The sequence below is a fragment of the Homarus americanus genome, unplaced genomic scaffold, assembly GCF_018991925.1.
Source record: "Homarus americanus isolate GMGI-L3 unplaced genomic scaffold, GMGI_Hamer_2.0 scaffold26351, whole genome shotgun sequence".
Taxonomy (NCBI): Eukaryota; Metazoa; Arthropoda; class Malacostraca; order Decapoda; family Nephropidae; genus Homarus; species Homarus americanus.
In genome coordinates this window covers 4,269,018-4,288,026 of record NW_024724368.1, presented here as the reverse complement: position 1 = coordinate 4,288,026, position 19,009 = coordinate 4,269,018, and the positions used below count along the sequence as shown (strand labels likewise).

General features: G+C 42.1%; 1 protein-coding gene across 1 annotated transcript; it reads right to left on the bottom strand.

The window, feature by feature from the left end:
• Positions 1 to 5,650: 5,650 nt before the first annotated feature.
• On the bottom strand, positions 5,651 to 13,797 carry LOC121864192 (prominin-1-like). Its single transcript, XM_042363204.1, has 15 exons — positions 13,616 to 13,797; positions 13,269 to 13,364; positions 12,839 to 12,912; positions 12,420 to 12,548; positions 12,003 to 12,138; positions 11,292 to 11,462; positions 10,896 to 11,031; positions 9,977 to 10,213; positions 9,278 to 9,500; positions 8,963 to 9,127; positions 8,386 to 8,520; positions 7,980 to 8,138; positions 7,704 to 7,822; positions 7,186 to 7,317; positions 5,651 to 6,977 (listed from the first exon to the last, which is right to left on the bottom strand). The coding sequence occupies exons 1-15, from the start codon at positions 13,794 to 13,796 to the stop codon at positions 6,614 to 6,616; spliced, it is 2,457 nt and encodes an 818-aa protein (XP_042219138.1). The 5' UTR covers position 13,797; the 3' UTR covers positions 5,651 to 6,613.
• Positions 13,798 to 19,009: the final 5,212 nt, after the last annotated feature.

Genomic DNA, 19,009 nt, shown 5'->3' with positions numbered 1-19,009 from the left:
ACTGAAGATATTTGCTGTCTATACACCGTACTAGTTTGTCTGGGTTGCCATCTGCAACTGGTGTAAAGCAGTAAACGATGTAGAGCATCTGGAGGCTGTGGGTCCTGGCTGGCCTCCTCAGTGTACTATAATGGTGGGTTATTTTGACTGACAAACGATGGCCTCAGTCTTAACCTCATGAGGTAACCTGAATATAAAGAACAGTCATAACCCAGTAACGAAAAATAATAATAAGCAACGGGGTTTACAATGCACATTTTCTGAGTTCAAATTTATATTAAAATGAAAATACCATTGATCTTAGTTCTTTACCTGCTCGCCTAGAAAAAAGTAAAGGGTGAAAGCGTAATCTATGAACCAAACTCAGGACAGAGAACAATAGAGTATGTGGACAGTAGTGATCACGAACCAGGCTTCTTATGTCACCTTCTTCACTCCTCACACTACCACTACACCTCCAACACTACCACCACACCACCTACACTTCCACCACACCTCCAACACTACCACCACACCTCTCACCTCCACTCTGCGTCAACTTCAAAACTATGAGCATATACCTCTTGGTCATCTTAACTAACTTACAAGTTTCGGGACTTACTGTTTTGGTAAACTTAATTATCTCAAGTCCAGGTGATTTTTACCTGAGATAACTGGGGAGTGTCCTTACTCCTTCGGTGACACCAACTTGCCACCCAACCAGGATTTTCAAATGCCATTATATGCTCCCTTTATTTTAAAGCCTAATGTTAAAAGTGCTAAGTTTTATTCTTTGTATAATGTAACAGTGCGAGTGAAGACGTGTGATGGTCCATGTAAGAGAGTCACTTAGATGTGAATCATCACTCACTGCATTGAATGTTAAATAATTTAGATTACTATTATTATTATATGACAACCACAGTGTTCTTGCCAAGCCAAAAATTGTGTTGCATGCTTATGAAACACCGTGAGTACAAACACTCACCCATGACTCAGCTTGACAGTTCATCCACCAGTACTGAGAGGTGTACAGTACATGCTGCATGTTTACTTTGTTTAGTATTTAGACGTTCTCATACTTTCAACAAGTGCACTAAAGTACTCCCAATTGTAAACAATGAGTGAAATTGTTAGAAACATTATTGAATGCATTTGTAAGCAGAGGTGCGTCGCGGGTGCATTAATCTGACAGCCTTGTTTATGTTGTTGCTTACACAAGGACCTGAGAGGCAGTTCTCACCCCTACCTTGGACTCTTCCTATTTTTTCTGCATTGTAAACGAAGAACTTGCCCATGTACAACGAGCTTCAATTTTATAAACATAATAATATTGACAATATTCATATTGGCATTTGTCATTACAACCAGTTAATAAGTACTAAGAATTAACTAACAATCGATATTGTATCTCAGTGCCGCACCTCTTCCTTTACCCTCAAATTCTGGTTAATTCTCTTCGTGACTGAGAGCGATGCAAAACAAATCAGGTTTATATATTAACAGAGCAATTTATAGTTATCATAGTGGGATGATATGTCTTAGTACTCGGCGACTTGGAGCCAATTGCCAGTGTTCAATAAGGAGGCTAATGCTATGCAGAACAGCGGGATAAAGGATGATAAAACTTACTGACCAGCCAGTGACTCGTCGCCGACTCTTGAAGCGGGAACAATAACAATTGCTCTTGTAGGCTGAGGGCCATCAGGACACGGTGGAGGGAGGGTTCAGGTGAGGTGAGGAGGGCTGGTAACACCGTCAGTGACTCTCAGGGCGTCACAGTTGATTATCTAACATAGTATAAATCTCTCTGATTCATGATGGTTACCTAATTACAAAAGTGGCCATTTACTGTCCTCACTGAGTCCAGGAATGATCACCTGTTGTTTCAAAAACCAATGTTATAGAATATCCTTATATTGAAAACTGTACAACCTTCCCTTATAAAGTAATATAGAGTAAATACAAGATGGATTTACTTGTAACGTTAAAATTTTCAATGTCAGTACACGTCAAGAATTACCGAGGCACAGTAGTAACCACAGATGTTAATAATCAGTTAATGCACAGTGAGTATAATTTACCAATGGCGTTATGTACCCCCCCTCCCCGCCCACACCTCACCCCTCAGCTTCAACTGCGACGCTCCACCGCTACTGAGTATGGCTTGCACAAATGTCGTTATTGCGAATAATTGTATTGTGTATGTTAAGTAAATATTATATCATGTTACAGCTAAACGCTCTTGTATAAATCCTATGAGCTAATTGAATATGTAATTATTTTCTATATAGGATAAGTGAGGTTGTAGTGTGTTGTGAAGGTTGAGCGTGAGGTAGGGACCCGGCGGGACCCAGCAGGCAGCCTGATACATGTGGCTGCACTATACACGCCTGCACCTCAACACACAGCTCTCAGTGTCGTGTAGATGTAAGAAACTGCTTCTCCCCATAACAATGGTGGGTCTTCAGTGGAACCTCACGTTTACACTACAGCTGTTGACTGGGGATTATCCTGGCTTGAGCAGCTCGGTTCTTTTACATGTCATTTACAACCCAACCAACTCGAACTTTCCTGTAACGTGGTGATTAGCAACATAATAAAGTAACCACATTTGGACTTTGGTAAATTACAGTCGATTAGGATGGCTGGAGTTTGGATTTGGTTAATGATAGGAAGAGACGCTCACTGCCTATAAAGAAGGATCTTGTACCGATAGCTGATGGCTTGGATTACTGTCAAGCTTCTGTTTACATTAATGATGTTTTAGAGACAGTGCCTCTATGTTACAGGGCTGACTCACCCAAACACTGGCGTCACTTGTAATGTTAACCCAATGACTGCAGCGTGTTGAAATCCCTATAACTCACAAACCTTGGCTGTTAGGACTCATTATGTTACGAAGTGGTGATAGCCATCTCGTTACATTCCAACTAACCCTTCTATACTAACTTTAGCTCACTATAAATGATGCATCGAGCAAATACCACTCCTGATGGTGAGCTGCTAAAATAGTACAAGACTGGTTCGGGCAAGAAGGTACAGTAGCTGAAGTGAGTTGTGGCGTCGTCAGCAGCGTCATGGGTTCTCATCCTCGGTGATGTCAGGCGAGGGAGCGTCATGGCCCAGGTATAAGTAGTTAACCTGTGTTGTTAGTTCTTCACATGGTCAGGGAATCCTCGAATTTCAGGGTCTTTTTTCGGGTGTCTTCTCTCAGTAATGTTCAGGACCTTATTTGGCCACCTTCCAACGTCCACCAGTTTCGACGAGTAACTGACAAATGAGGCGAATCTGAAGTCCATCATTAGCAATTATAAACTGTATTATTAGAGATGTTAGAAGTGAAAAACCTACTTTATAGTCAAAGAGAAGAATATTGAGTTTAATCATATGATAGACTTGTGTGTATTAAGCATGTCGTTATCACACTCAAAGCAAACTAACTTTAGTACACAAATTATGAAGTCGTTGTTCCACATTAACCAATGCAGCAGTACTGTAGAGGCGAATAATGTTCTTGACGTACTGTAAAATACTCCACAAAGAGACTTGAGAAAAGTCCTGGTAATAAGAGTATTCTCTGAAGTTCAGTAGATAAAGGCAATAATGTCAATAGTTTAGCTGTGGCTGTGTTCTTCAGGGAGGGTTGGAGGGGAACTGAGGGACTTAAGTTCTTAGTGGCCGATTCTAAGTAGGATGAGCACCACACATACACCTGGTCTCCTGTCCACATGATTACTCCACTCATCAACAGTTGCAACAGTAGTGACTCATAACAGTAGAGCGGTGATGGGCAGTGAGGGTGGCAGGTGTATGTGTGTGTGTGTGTGTGTGTGGTGAGGCGCGTGACGACCATCCTGAGGAGCGCCGCCACTTCACTAGCTGTTTCCCCTCCGTCTCAATGTTCCGTTTTCTGTCTCTATCACCAACCTGTGGGTCAGGCGCGGGCCGGGTCACCTCAGGTCACCCAACATGGAACTGGCAGCCATCACATCCTCACACAAGTACTAGATTGTTGCCTACACGCCCTAACTTTAATGATACCGATAACACTAATACGTTTAAATGTGTTTCTTAATCATTGATACGGACATGTTAATCAGGGGATCTTACAATCTTTGGAAAAACAGTAATATAAAAAAAAATAATGATTATCTCGGGGAAAACCATAAATTATATAGTTTCGTGGTAATATTTTAAGGGATCACGGTACTGTCAATAAACCAAACGTCTTCATAACCTCCAAGGATGTTAGCGGTTTGGTTTTATCAATCTCTTAGTGTTGATAAAATTTATAACTGGGGTCGAGGACGTTCACCAGACTGACAATCACAATGCACTTTATAGTCTGCTCTTGGGGGTAACTGTTTTATACACACGGGGAAAATAACTTGGGAATTCTACAACCATTAATATTTCTCACCTGTACTCTTAGTTAGACCAGCGCTATGATCAGCATGTGTCCTGCAGCTCCAACACGACCTGCAGCTGACCCGCACCACCTACCCTCACCAGAGATAACGAATTCCTGTTTTGTTATAGTGGGTGTCTCCCGCACTCACTGCTGGACGTTGTTGTGAGGGGGTGGGCGGCCCGGGGCGGAGAGGGAGGGGCGAGGCTCACACTCACATCTTTGACTCTCACATCACAAGGATACTCAGGGATACGTAACGAGTGGTGGTGATAGTTTGTACATCTTCTAACTTTACTTATTCGTCAACCACACTGTCATCGCCCTGCAAGTGGTGATGGTGGTGCAGCTGTATAAACCTTCATAATTAACACTTATCTACATAACCTGGAATGGGGAAATAGTCTTAGATATTTTCTGAAAGGCTCTCCAGGTTACTCTAAATTGTTTTGAGTGAAATATCTACCAAAATAGATCTCACGTCATAACCAAGAACTAGTACTGTACATTTTAATAAACAAAGACTTGTGAATTAAACCACAATATGCACCTGGAACAAAAACTGATAAAAAAGAGGAAGATGTACATATAAACAAAGGAATTACAAAAAACTGAATGAAAAATCACCCAGGTCTTGAATTAATGCTCTGCACACCTAACACCCAGCCATCCACCACAACACTCTGAAAAACACCATAAACACTCAAAACAAACAATACATCTCATATAACTTAATCCACACAAAGAGCAGAATCCTTAATGAGTGACATAACCAAGAGGAGATGTAGGGTGAGGTGGGTCGTCTGCACCACCACACGCCAAGAGGAGATGTAGGGTGAGGTGGGTCGTCTGCACCACCACACGCTCTGTATCCCTTAAGTGTCCCACAAAATAAAAATTACTGTATATGAACTTGCAAAATTATTAAATTCAAAATATTTGGATTAATTATAGCTACTATCCTTACTATTCCCCATCCTTTCCACTATCCCAATACTGTACCCATCCTTAGCTACCCACTACTCACCCTGGCCCCCATTACTCACCCTTGGCCCCCACTACCGACCCCGGGCCCGCCCATTTCTTCTGTCAGATAATAAGTAAATAAATAAATAAAAAAAAACATTAAATAATTTTTGTTTTATTTTTTCCTGAGCTTTACACAAATTTTTTCATTGTGGTATAAAAGACATGAGAAATAAATAAATTTATCTTAATGAAACATAAATAGACGATTACTTAAGGCATAAAACATCCTACACATAAAAAGACAACAGGTGGGGTAGCAGATGATGTGACCAACCCTGTACACAACATTGGTGGCTCCTCTCGTATCTGTCGACGGCTGGTGGGAAACACTCCTCCCTTCCTAGGCCTCAAACTTACACACCTGTACAATAGTACAGATATTTTGAAAATTTCCACTTAATATCACCTACAAATTACCCGTCATATTTGATCTCAGAATCTGGTTCCACGACCTTTAATTCTTTAATCACAAAAAGTTAAAATAAAAAATATGCCTAAATGAATGTTTTTCACTATACTGTATATTTTGGGACCCCGACAGTTACAAATTTCGTCCTCCATGGAGGAGTGCTTCACACCACACCAGTTCACTTGGTGTGAGGACAGCAGCTGATTGAGTCAGTGATCCAGCTGGCAGGTCACGGCTACACGAGGACGTAGACTCACCAGTGACTGTGCCTGTAGAACACACAGACACGCTGTAGAAGGCTACATACTCTGCCTTAACATGCTACATAACTGTGCCTCAATACACTCTCCTGGTATATAAGGTTCGGATAAAATTTACACCACGTATCAGATTAATCTGAATTTAAATGAATATATGAAAAAAATATTGACTAGGAGAATGTTTTTATAAAACTCTAGGAAACTACACCACAGATTATTACCCAAAATTATGATAAATTGACTTTGCAGAGAAAAATAAATTTAGTGTCTGGTGACAATGTTGTGACAATAATGAGGACCACCAGTGAACACATTACCTTACAGTTATTAAGACAGTGAAAATCTAGAGATCATGCATCTAAAGGTTAACTAGCAAGCCTCGATGAAGCAGTGACGAAACACAGGTTCTGGGTCAAGAGTCTGATATGGTGAGTGGTGTCTTAGGTCAGGTGTATCACAAACCTGGGATAGGTGTGGCGTGGGCATAGTGTGTGCTGGGTGTGAGAGCAGCAGTAAGTACTTATCTCACAGGGAATGTGAATTTTCACAACAGTCCCCACAGGTAGAGTAATGGTGGGTTTGGGGAGAGGTGGACCTCGGTTCTTCGTCGCGAAGTTCACTGCAGACATTGAGCGCGGTGGCCAGGGAGTGTGGGTCGTCATGCCAGTGATGGCGGACCCACTCGATTGAGCGATGAACGTGCGAAGCCACGAGCTCCAGGGTGACGAAGGTGGCCCCAGCCTTCCATGCGTCACGCCAAGCAGCCACTTGTGCCTGAGCCAGCAACTCCTCCGCGTCCTTGCCTGGCTGGGTTCCTCTCTCTCTGCGTGGCTGAGCTGCACGTCTCACAACCCCGTAATCCCGATCAGGTGGTTCACTGGCCTCAGCCCTGAAAGCAAATATGCTTTCTTTCTTTGTCAGAAAAATATAGAGATACTGTACTAGTATTATCTTGTAGCCCACGCCTTTTAATACAGCTACTGGGAACTACATCGTGTGGGACCAACACCTATGTAATGACATTATTACAGGTCTGGTGAGTTTAGTACAAGGGTTGCTTACATACTACAGAGAGCCACAGCACACACACAACTCACCCATTCTGTGGAGGACTCAGGTAGGAGTGTTGATGGCCTCTGGTCCCTCCACTGTGCTTGGATCCCCACATGGCTGTCGATGACCCTAACTGAATGTTGGTGCTGGACTCTTGTGGTGACCCGTCAGAGTGCCTAAAAGAATGACACAACACTTCACTATGTGTTGATATTCTTGTCCTGTATTTTCTATAGATCATTCTATATAAACTTTGTATTCATAGGTCTAACAAGTGTCTGTTTATCCTCAGTAACTTTAGAAACTTGTATGAAACTTTTATATAAAAATAATGATTCACTGTTTATGATAAAATTATACAGAACTTTAATACAAAACAAACTGTACAAGAGAGACAAAAACATGTAAAATATACTTCTACAACAAGAGAGAAAAGCAAGTCATCATACATACACTGGAAATATTTGTTATATTCTTACTTTACTTATTTACACAGTTTACTTTGACAGACCAACAAATGGCAGGAAGAGAGAGAGAGAGTATACGCAAAACATCAACTCACAGCGGTAGAATGTCATCATCAGAGTCCATGCGAAGGTAGTAGCGTGCCAGACTCAGACTAATACATATGCTGGGAAGGAAGAGCAGTAGACACCAGCTTGTCGCCAACCATAGTGCATTCTGTAAGCAAGAAAAATCAGCGCGTGCCAATGTTCCCGACCTCAAGTAAGCCATGTGCAATGTTCCAAGGGATTAGTGAAGGAGAGTAAAGATGCATTCCCAAATCATACAAAGAGAGAGAGAGAGAGAGAGAGAGACTTCAGCAGATAGCACTGACCACAGGTTCTATGATGCCGTTGCAGGTGATGCCGCGAGCAGAGTCGAATAGGTTCCAAAAGGGTGTGCAGGGTGCCACGTGGTGAAGGGCTCCATTACGGACGTGGTCAGTGTACTGCCTCATGTAGCTCAGGATCCTCTCCACGTAGGCTCGAGCTTTCTGTTCCAGTAAGACAAATAAATTATCAGCGTTAATAAACAAACTCTAAGGGAAACAGGAAGACTGTGTAATGTAAACAATAGATGGAGAAACTGATTAAGGGCCACAAAGAAACGAAATACTGTAGTACATTCACCAACATTCAGTCACTGTGTAGACTGAGGGAGAACGACATTTAACTGTGAACAGTCAATAATGTAAACAGACAGAGAGGGAGAAGCGCTACTGACTATCATGAGGTACAGACCGAGGCAGCGAGGGATGAGCCGTGGTTATGGATGAAGTACTGGATGGTACGAAGGTGTCCGGCACTCTGGTTGATTTGACGCTGGAGGGGCATGACCTCCATGTCTAGCGTAGCCACCTGGTAGGTCACGTCCTCCTGTAACACATAACTCAGCTATAATAAATTATCTCATCTTATGTTAGTAATAATTTAAACATATATTGTGAATATATTTAAAAGTAACGAAAACAAGAAAATAACAATAATAATCGTATAATGTGTTCTGTATTTTTAGTGTGTGTGTGTGTAGGGGGAGGGGGGCAGATATTAATATGCATCAGTAATGAGTCAGCTTGAGATTGAGTCCCACAAAGAATAGACTAATCAGAGGTAGCCAGAGCGTACAGGTGAGTAGAGGGCAGTGTAGCAAGTCCAAGAAGTCGAAGTTAAAGCAATGCTTATCTTACCCCTACTGTATGGGTGTACAGGTTTGAGATTCTACAGTACAGAGAAATCAATCAAGAGTGAACAGGAACTGGTTACAAGTTCAGGAACGAGAAACTGAGGGTGGTGACTGGTGAGGCGGGAGGTACAATACCTTGCGTTTCTCGAGAGGGTAGAGGGTGTTGGTCACGAGGTTCCTGGTCCGCGCCACCATCCTGAAGAGCTCGGCGGAGGCAGACACAGATCGCAGCTGACCCGCCACATTCTGCATCTGCTCTGTCAAGGCCGGGATGTTCTTCTGCACCAGCGGCTTCTCCATCTGTCGGTGGTGGAATATTGTCACCAAGTCTTTTCAAGGTTTTAAGGTATAGTTTTTAATCTGGGTTCTGGTCAGTATTACTTCTAAATAATTAAAATCCCTGACACGGAAATACTGTGTGAGTATGTGTCTGATGGTCCACACACTCACCTCCCTCCTGTATGGTCCAAGGTCGAGCTTGATGGAGAGGAGGAAGTTGTTGAGGTGGGTCTCGGCCTCTGGAGAGAGGAACTCAACCTGGGAGAGGTTGACCCTGAGTTGGCCCAGCGTCTGGCGGAGGTCGAGGGTGGTGCGGTGGTCCACCTCCCGCTCTACATCGAAGTAGTGACGCAGCTCAAACACTTCATAGGCTGTCTCGCCCTCCTTACACCGGCTGTACAACAAAGACAGACACACATACGCTCATATATGAATTATTCATCTATTAAGACACATCAGTTCAAGGTATGCATATTGTTTTTGGAACTTGTGTCTGTTAATATAGCCCCAAAAAGCTTTAAGGTTTAAGTTCACGAGTTTAAAATTGGCATGACACTGATTTGTACGCCAATAAACTCTATAAATGTCATCTTCGCACACACAAGTTCTGAAAACAGTTAGTACATATTTTGAACCCTTGTTATAATCACTTATCTTTGCATCATTAAGAAATTTGCTACATTCCTAATTACTCCACTAACTATTATAACAGTGGTGTTGGAGGGTATACATAAACAGCTTCAATATATATATGAATATCAAAGTACATAAAGGAGACACATTAAGAAAAAGACTCACTACTGGCGAAAACATAACAGGTGTGTCAATAAAATCCTTCTGCATTAACCAAGGTAACACAAGAGTCATCACCTGAGGACCTGCCCGAAGCTGAGGTGGACGTCGCGGCCCGGGTGGATTATGTTGCTGAGGACAGGACCGTTGTGGAAGACCAAGCCGGATTTGTCAAGGAGGTCTGTGAGGGTGACGAAGTTGGGCTCCTGGTACAGCGGATGGCAGATGAAGGCGTGGGCGTGGGCACCTAAGACGAACACTGCCACCACCACCGTCCACAACACCCCGGACATCAGGAACATGAAGAACACTGACCTATAAAGAACATACAGTACAAGGTAATGTCAAATGTGTGTGTGGGAGAGTTTGGATGATTCATTGTTTTTTATTTATTTTTTATCATCTTTGGTAATTACTACAGTTACTTGACCTTCACCTAATGTTTTTTTTGTAAGCATTCAAAGCTCAAAACTTTTTCCCTGATGCCATACGGTTATATGTAAACAGGTATCATCTGTCAGAGCATCAGCGTCTGATTGGCTAATTCGGTAATCACTGAGAAACGAATCGAAGGTAAAGTAACACAAGATTAAAATTTACAATAGCGATATAAATAAAATGCTTCTTGTTTATACCACAGATTTTTTTCATTATTGTGAATCATGCATGGATTATTGCTGCTCTTCAAGAATTAACAGATAAAGTTAATCAGACAGTTGGACATATAGACACAACAGGGGGCCAGTTTAACATGACCTCTCCATGGGAAATTGATGTGTTGGTTTATTTACTGATTATTTACTCTACTAGACACAATCTACATAAACACTATAAAAAGAATTATATCAATAAAATCACTGAGCAGCACAAGAGTCAGAGTTTTACTTACAGTGTCTGTGAATAATTTTGAAAGATTGGTGAACACAATAAATATCATAAAAACATCAGAAATAAATAACATTTATCCCTTCTTAGACGTACAACAGGAAAGACTCACGAAATAAGTGTCTGGCCAGCTGAGTTGGAGACACACGACCTCTCCGTAGGTGTCTGGTCGGCGGTGTGGGCACAACACCCGCAGTACACGCCCACTGTCATCAGCAGCCACACGAACGCCAAACTCACGGAGATGGCTGCAAGAACCGACACCTGCTTAGTTGCTATATATCTTCATCTTTTATACATAACATTACATAAAGATTTGAACAAATTGATGATATATTATTTAATTTACTATGAGGTACTCTTAATTTACCCATATTAGTCTACAGTCTCATGCCAGCCATTACTGTACACATATTCACCAAAACAAATCAGAATTAGAGGTACAGTATATGACTTATGTATTAAAGTTTCAAAATGTACAGGTACGAGAAGTGTAGGGAGGACATACCTAGGACGGAATACCACCTGTAGTTCTCGTGGTCCTGGAGGGTGGCAGTGGCCTGGTCTACCTGCCAGGTGAGGTCTCTGGTGCGCATCTCGAGGTTGAAGGCCATGTCGTCAAAACTGCGCACCTTGGAGTACAACGACCCCCGGAGAGCCCGCATCACGCGCTTCACATCTGACACACGAGATAAAGGTCATACTCCAATCTGCTCCAAGGAATAACCATATAAAACTCAGAATGACATAAAGTAAAAAGAGCCCGGAGTCCTATTAACTTAAGGTTCAACCAAATACAGTACTTCTACATCAACTATGGTATAAATACACTCCTCTGGCATCCCCCTCAGCCATTAATTTAGTCATCCTGGCGGCAATACAAACTAATCACTACCTAAACCAAAACACAAACAATAAAAAAATACATCTAGTTCCTCACAATATAGTAGTTAAGCCAAACATATCTTTATCGGGGTGGTGGGGAGGGGTCGTGATAGTATGGAGGGGTCGTGGCTGGGAGGGGTCGTGGTGGGGAGGGGTCGTGATAGTAGGGAGGGGTCGTGGCTGGGAGGGGTCGTGGTGGGGAGGGGTCGTGATAGTAGAGAGGGGTCGTGATAGTAGGGAGGGGTCGTGGCTGGGAGTGGTCATGGTAGGGAGGGATCATGGCTGGGAGGGGTCTTGATAGGGAGAGATCATGATAGTAGGGAGGGGGTCGTACCTTCCCTGGTGGTGCGAGTCATCATCTTCACGTAGTTTGGAATATTCTCAAACTCGAACCTGGCGTGTCTGGCCGTCTCTGTCAGGTTATGGTTCTCCACGACTGACAGTAAACGAAGCTGCTCCGAGAACGAGAACTGCAACACAAAAAATGAGGGAGCGTTGGCTGCTGTTGGTTTTCCCGCTATCTGAAGCCATAATAACTTCTTAGACAAATATAACACAGCATAAACTAATACACATTTTAAATTGATAGCAATAAGATGTATTTTATTATCTAAGTTCAAGTGATATGAAGCTCAGTCAAAACCACAATGAATTTTACTCTTGTGTTAGTGTTTCAGCATACGACAACACTCACTACATCAAAGATTAAATAACTTCACTAAGACAGACAATGTTGGATTGATTAACTCACACTGTCAAAGCGTGCCCCGAGGTCGAGGCCGCTGGGGTCGAGAGTATTGCAGAGATCGAGGTCTTCAAGAGAACAACGGGACACAAATCTCTGTATATCAGCAGACAGCTCTGACAGGCGTCCCCGCAGCTGCAACACACCCAAGTATCAGTAAAGTCTTATGACCTCGGGATATTGTCGTTCAGTACAAGATGGGAGTTAATAGTGTGGACATCTCTTAAAGGTAAAAACAAATCTTAATTAACTTTAAATTGTGTATACAGTATTTTGTTTATTGCTGAACAACATGACAACTGCTAAATAAATGATCGCCATAGCCTTCCTCATCGGACACCAAGATATGTTATCGTTTTTAACTAATTTAGAATCATGCATGTTGTAAATCCTCTGCTGACGTCCAGGGAGAAACACTCACTCACCTCCTCTGCGCGCGCTGCTGCCTGCGATCTGGACTCTTCCAATGCCCGCATGCGACCTGCTATGTCCCGCAGACCTATGATAAAATAGCAAGAGTTAATTCCAAAGCTCATGTTACCTGACAGTTCTCCCGAGGTAGTGGTAATGTTAATACTGTACACATATATACATCAACTCATAAACACACACATTATATATCAGTTACTTTACATCATTCATATAATCACAGATGATCTTTCCTACTCAAATCTAACATAATGCAACTTAGTAACTAAAACTAAGGCACAAAAATAACGTCAACCATAGCTTTAAAACTTCACTGTCCTCATGCATTTAATTAACACATAAGTCAGGAGTCAAAATTAAAATACAGATTACTTTAAGAACCCGGACTCTAAAGTGTAAAGGACCAGGGTGGCCGTCACTACTCACTGCTGCTGATATGGAGGAGAGAGTCTAGGGCCACCTCTATCTGTGCCTCAGCCGCCAGTTCTCGCTGCAGTGGTCGACCCAGTAGGTACTCTATGTCTGTGAAATGTCATTACAAAAATTAAAATAAATAATAACAAAATGAATTTCCTGAATCAGCTCTAATGAAAAAAATATCTATATTAGGTAAGTAAGTCGGCATTTTTTAAAGGGGATTCGTAAACTTGAACTAGTAATTGTTTCATTGTAAATGGATGTGAATACGTTTGCATTTACATTATATGTTTATATTGTAGCATTTACATCTCATGTCTCTCTACAGGATTTGTTTAACGTGACCCCCCACTCACCGTCAAGATCATTGTACATGACCTGGACAGTCTTCTCGAGAGAATCGGTGACGAGGTATCGAAGTTGCATCTTGGTATTGGCGAGGAAGGTGTCGAGGTCCTTCACGTTGTTGTTGATGCTGTGACGCGCCTCGCCCACCGCGCCCCCTAGCCTCTCGTTACTCACCAATACCACCACCATGCCAAGCCTGTGTGAGGGTGACCAAATTATACTCCTGTCTCCTAAGGTTCCTTGTTCCGATATTTGGTTTACACTTCTAACACATCAAATAACAAAGAGATTCACCTTGCATATTATCTAACACAACAAGATTTACCCCTTTCATTGCTCCTCCAGAAAAGTGTATTTAACAGCCAACACAAACTTTTCTTCCTCGTGTTATGCCTCAACATTTAAATACATATGAACTCTTACACCACTTTTTGCTGTCTTTGTATTATGACTGTAAAATGGAGTTTACAAACTTTTAATTATAAGGTTATAAGAAGCCAAACAGCTGATAATGAGAGAGAGAGAGAGAGAGTGAGAGAGACTCACATAATGGCGCAGGATATCGTAGAGAGGGAGGCGGTGAGTGTCCTCCTCTGACAGTGGAAGCAGGTAGTGTGATGGTGCTGGGTCTTGTTGCCCCCACAGCGGCCACACAGGCGGCAGCAGCACACCAGCAGGCCCAGCAGCGGCACCCCTACTGCCAGCGTGGCGAACACACCCATACACGCAATGAACCCCGGCTCTGCCTGCAGCGACTGTCAACACAACATGACATAATTATACACACTATGAAGCTCTATATAAAGTTCATTAAAAAAAGACAAGCTAAGAAGTGACTGGTAGACCGATCCAAGTGCTTGTGAATTCATATTTATTCTAGCCATTACTATCAGACCTCAGTCATAATGAACGACTATTGGGGTTTATATCATATTCAGGGTAAATATTAAGATGGCAACAGCTACTAACCTCCATAACAAGCTCCTCGCCTGTGATCCGTTGCTCCAGGGCCGCCCGTACCAGATCTGTAGGGGACACGTACACACACACTTATAAACACACACATTCCTCAACTACTGTACAGTACATGAAAATTTCGGGAATGAAACATCTGCATGACCGACAACCAGTAAAAACATAGCAAGACTCCGTGTTTTTCCAACTGGCACAACGAGTTCATATGCAAAAAAGTTGCACGGCTTTTCGGCCAAATTCCTCTGGATTTTAGTTCGTCACCAGAAATAAGCCCGCACCATCGTCCCCTGAGTGACGTCACCGTAAGTCGAGCATAATATCATCGTCAGCCTATGTTAATTTGCCTCAAAATTCGACAATTTTATGTTTTAGGAAGAAAGTTTTGTTTTTTGGTGACAGACAAATCAATACATTTTTCAACCTTAAACAAAACACTGCTTAGGATACAGCTAAAATACGTCGAGATAATATTTACTGTATAAATGTGACAACTGACAAGCATAGTGATTTTTATCTATCATATAATGTGTTTCATGAAGCATATAAAATAAATACCAATAACAATAAATAAAAAAAACGCATTAGAATATGATCTACATATTGCGCACACAATGGATGTTAAATGTAAGCATGAAACCTTACTAGGCTACACATAAATCCGTGTGGGAGATAGAATTGAAGAGACGACAAGTATATACAGTGTGACCTGTGAAGTAATGATATAGAGCAGCGCGTCAGCGAGGCGTGACCCGTGCAGCCTCGACACATTAACATAACTTGACATACAGAGGTCCAACTTTAACCAGACTTATATACTCGTGGTAACTAGAGATAAGCAACATTTATTTATAATACACATGTCCACGTACACAAATATACTCCCATATACACACAGGTACACATACATACTCTTAATACATAACCTCCATGCCTTTCTGTCACGTGATATAAGAAGCGTTACATAGTGCAAATTAGTCTTCTATAGCTTCTGCGAAATCTATCACAACAATGGGTGGTTTCTCCCCTTCATGAACTGTGGTCTGGTGGCAGTAGTGGTCATGTCGACACACCAGACAAGGCCGTTAAGGCCAAGGCAAAAAAGATGTGCCCTTAGGGGCTTGTTGTGACCTTGGCGAGGAAGCCACCACATCTGCCCATAATGTGTGTGCTTTAAAAGGACTGGGAAGCCTAACATGATGTGGACACGACAATGCTTGCTGACACAGTGCCAACAACATTTTGCATACCGTCCTTAGCTACGTACTATATAACATAAAATAAATTAAAAACTGTCCACACACCGACACATACTGGTAGTAACCATCATCTACAAGGAGCATCGGTTCTTAGTTATCTGTACTGAAATACACGACACCTCATTTATTTTAGTTTGATTTTCAATAATAATAATAATAATAATAATAATAATAATAATAACACTCAACTTGATTTGTTACAAAACTGAGTCGACAACCAAATACGACCAACGTTTCTCCAGTTGGATATTGGCCTGTTACCCATTTTAGGGCTAAGTGTTGGTACCCGCTGGACACCGTCACCAGTTTTTGAAATATAAGAACATAAGAATGGAGGAAACTGCAGCGGGCCTATTGACCCATACTGGGCAGTCCCATTTACACCCAACCCCTATTGCTCGTATATCCACCCAACCTATGTTTGAAGCTATCCAGCGTATTCGAGTTAATGTGATGTTTGGTAACTTGTTCCACTCGTCCACTACTCTATTTCAAACCAATGTTTACCTATTTCGCGCCTAAATCTAAATTTGTCTTATTTAAAACCATTGTTACGAGTTCGCACCTGGTTGGATAGTTTGAGTACCTTTGTAATGTCCCCTTTGTTTATTTGATACAAATAAAACAACCAGTGACCTCGACCTCTGTTGGAAGTCGGCCAAACATGTTTCCTGAGATACCTCTAAGGGAGATAATCTTCAACACAAGACAACTCAAAGCGGTCATGTGTCTGGCGCTAAAATAAAAATAAAAATAGTGACTATTTAGACTACGTGATCTTGATCTCCACCTTTGACTGACTGATTGACAATATAATCTGATATCCAACGGTATGTGTAGTCAATTCACAGAAATAAACCTTATACAGAAATACCATTAATATTATTACTATCACCACTACTACTGTACTATATTCAAGGCACAGACTACCATACATAATTACATATACATTCACACGAGTTCGCCTAAATACACATATTCATATGTTTTTATACAAACACATTCGTCCAAACACACGCACACCTCTGTTTAGTTCACACATCTTGCCTTTACTCCTATTATAAGTAAGGTGTGGTCAGTGCGAGCAGTTAAGCGTCTGCTCACGGGTGAATGAACGAGCGCGAGGGACTGAATCAAAATCGTATTCGTGGAACTGGATGACGCAGTTAAAAATCCAATAAAAAACGGGGGGGGGCAGGAGCAGAAACTCCCTGGTGGCCAGTTCCCCCTATCCCCGGCGAGACCAGACACTAATGTCGAAAACACGTAGCTTTAGTATTCCTCAAGATGCGTGAAGCACTACAACAGAGGTGTGAATTACCAGGATGAGGTGGGTGTGTGTGTGTGTGAGCAAGGAGCACATGGATGAGTGGACACAGGACATAACTTACTTTTCTTGTGGCCAGCTCAAGAAGCCTAGTGTGACCTGGAGGTACTGTCCACACCCTTATTCACATGTTTTTATTCATGTCTCTGCAAATACAGGTTGATGTATAAGGCACAGGTACAGAAAAATTGCGATCTTGATATGAAGTAAGGGATATCTTTCATATTTAGGCCTATTATTCTTCAGGTGATCCGTCTCAACTTGGCCGCTACGTCATAAATATTTTGGTCACAAGAATGGTTTACGGCCAATAACCGCCCAAATGCTGTTCCATCCATTAAGATGGTTCAGATGAATAGTGATTTCATATGATCTTATGTTTAAAAAGGAGGAATAAGGTGAAAAAACGATTATGAGGGAGATGATCGGAAGAGGAAGCACAGATACCGAGTGAGATGGAGTGAAGAATATACTGACGAGAGATGCCAGCAAAAAGAGTGGAGGTGGAGGAACTTTACAACATAACAAAAGCGCAACGAACACATTGTGAAATTGTGCAAAACAGTGCAGGTATTATATTACATGTGACTATGTAAACATTTGGTCAAGGACAGATATAGGCTTTGTGGCTTTACCATTCTGGTCAACTTTACTTTGCCAAAAAACAAACCCGGGAGACACAGGTTACCCAGCCAGTTACTAATATTATGTGTACGGAAAACAGTTTCTACTGCCCTGATCAACCTCCTCAGTGACAACACCGCAGCTACATTCTCCAGCATACATGAATGAGGACACCTGTCAATAGTCTGCATTGTACCTCAACATTGTGACGTTTCATGATAAGGCTGAAGCGGTGAAACAAGTGCAGCAGGAGGTGAGACAAGGATGGTGATGGCCAGGCTGAGGACCACTGGGTGGACGGGCCATTAACTGCCCACCACTACGCAAACAAATGGTCCGCACCCAACCTGGTATTTCCGTTTTGGTAGTTCTGTGTGGCTTGGATGAGGGCGTGGGGAAGGAGGAGTAGAGGCAGGAGAGAGACACAGCAGGGCTTCCTCAACCCTTGGGTGAGTCGCCAGTCGCCACACACACACTGCCTGGGGACACCTGAGACGGAACTCGTTCCTCGGTGACCGTCTACAGTACATAAGAACATAAGAATGGACCGGTAACACTGGTCCACCCGTGACTACTTAGGTGTCACCACAGATATGTTTACTGACTTTGTGTGTGTGCATAGTGATGTATGTTACCTTGTCAATGCTGTCGCGTACTCCGTACTTAGCTATAGTGCAAATAACATGTTACTGTATTTGTTTCGGTCATCTAGGTACATTCTGGATGAAAAGTGTACAACAGCATTTTCTGATTACCTCATTTTAATAAGACACCATTAACTAGTGCAGGATTGTTCCACAGGCCAGTTAACAAAAAAAAAACAAAAAATAACCTAAAATCAGACGTCTTCTTAGGTGCCTACTAGCTGCTGCTTCGGTAATTTGGAGTTTGGTTCAAGTTTGTGGATGTTGCATAGAACAATCGTTCTATTTATCATATATGATTTGATATTCACGTCATAGTACCTTTTCATGATTATTGGTGCTTTCATATTCAGTACCACTGCTTCACATAATGATGGTGCACTAAAAATTATCAGGACTGTGTGTGATGTTAGGGTACACCACCCTTTTCACCTCTACCGCCGAAGTACCGAAAGCGTGTAGGCCAAGGTCTACCTGTCGTGATCTAAGTAAATTCAGTCGTTCTTTCCTTGTTCCCCAACAAGAAAACACACCACTCTTATGTTTGTTGAGTCATTCTAAAGAAATCTCGATGAT

Bases quoted from the DNA above. Each gene is read 5' to 3' on its own strand.
- LOC121864192 (XM_042363204.1), bottom strand. From the start codon at position 13,796: ATGGTGGTGGTATTGGTGAGTAACGAGAGGCTAGGGGGCGCGGTGGGC. The intron at 11,463-12,002 runs GTACGACCCCCT...CTCGTGTGTCAG, and splicing joins GACTCGCACCACCAGGGAAG to ATGTGAAGCGCGTGATGCGG. The intron at 8,139-8,385 runs GTCTGTACCTCA...TTACTGGAACAG, and splicing joins GCTCATCCCTCGCTGCCTCG to AAAGCTCGAGCCTACGTGGA.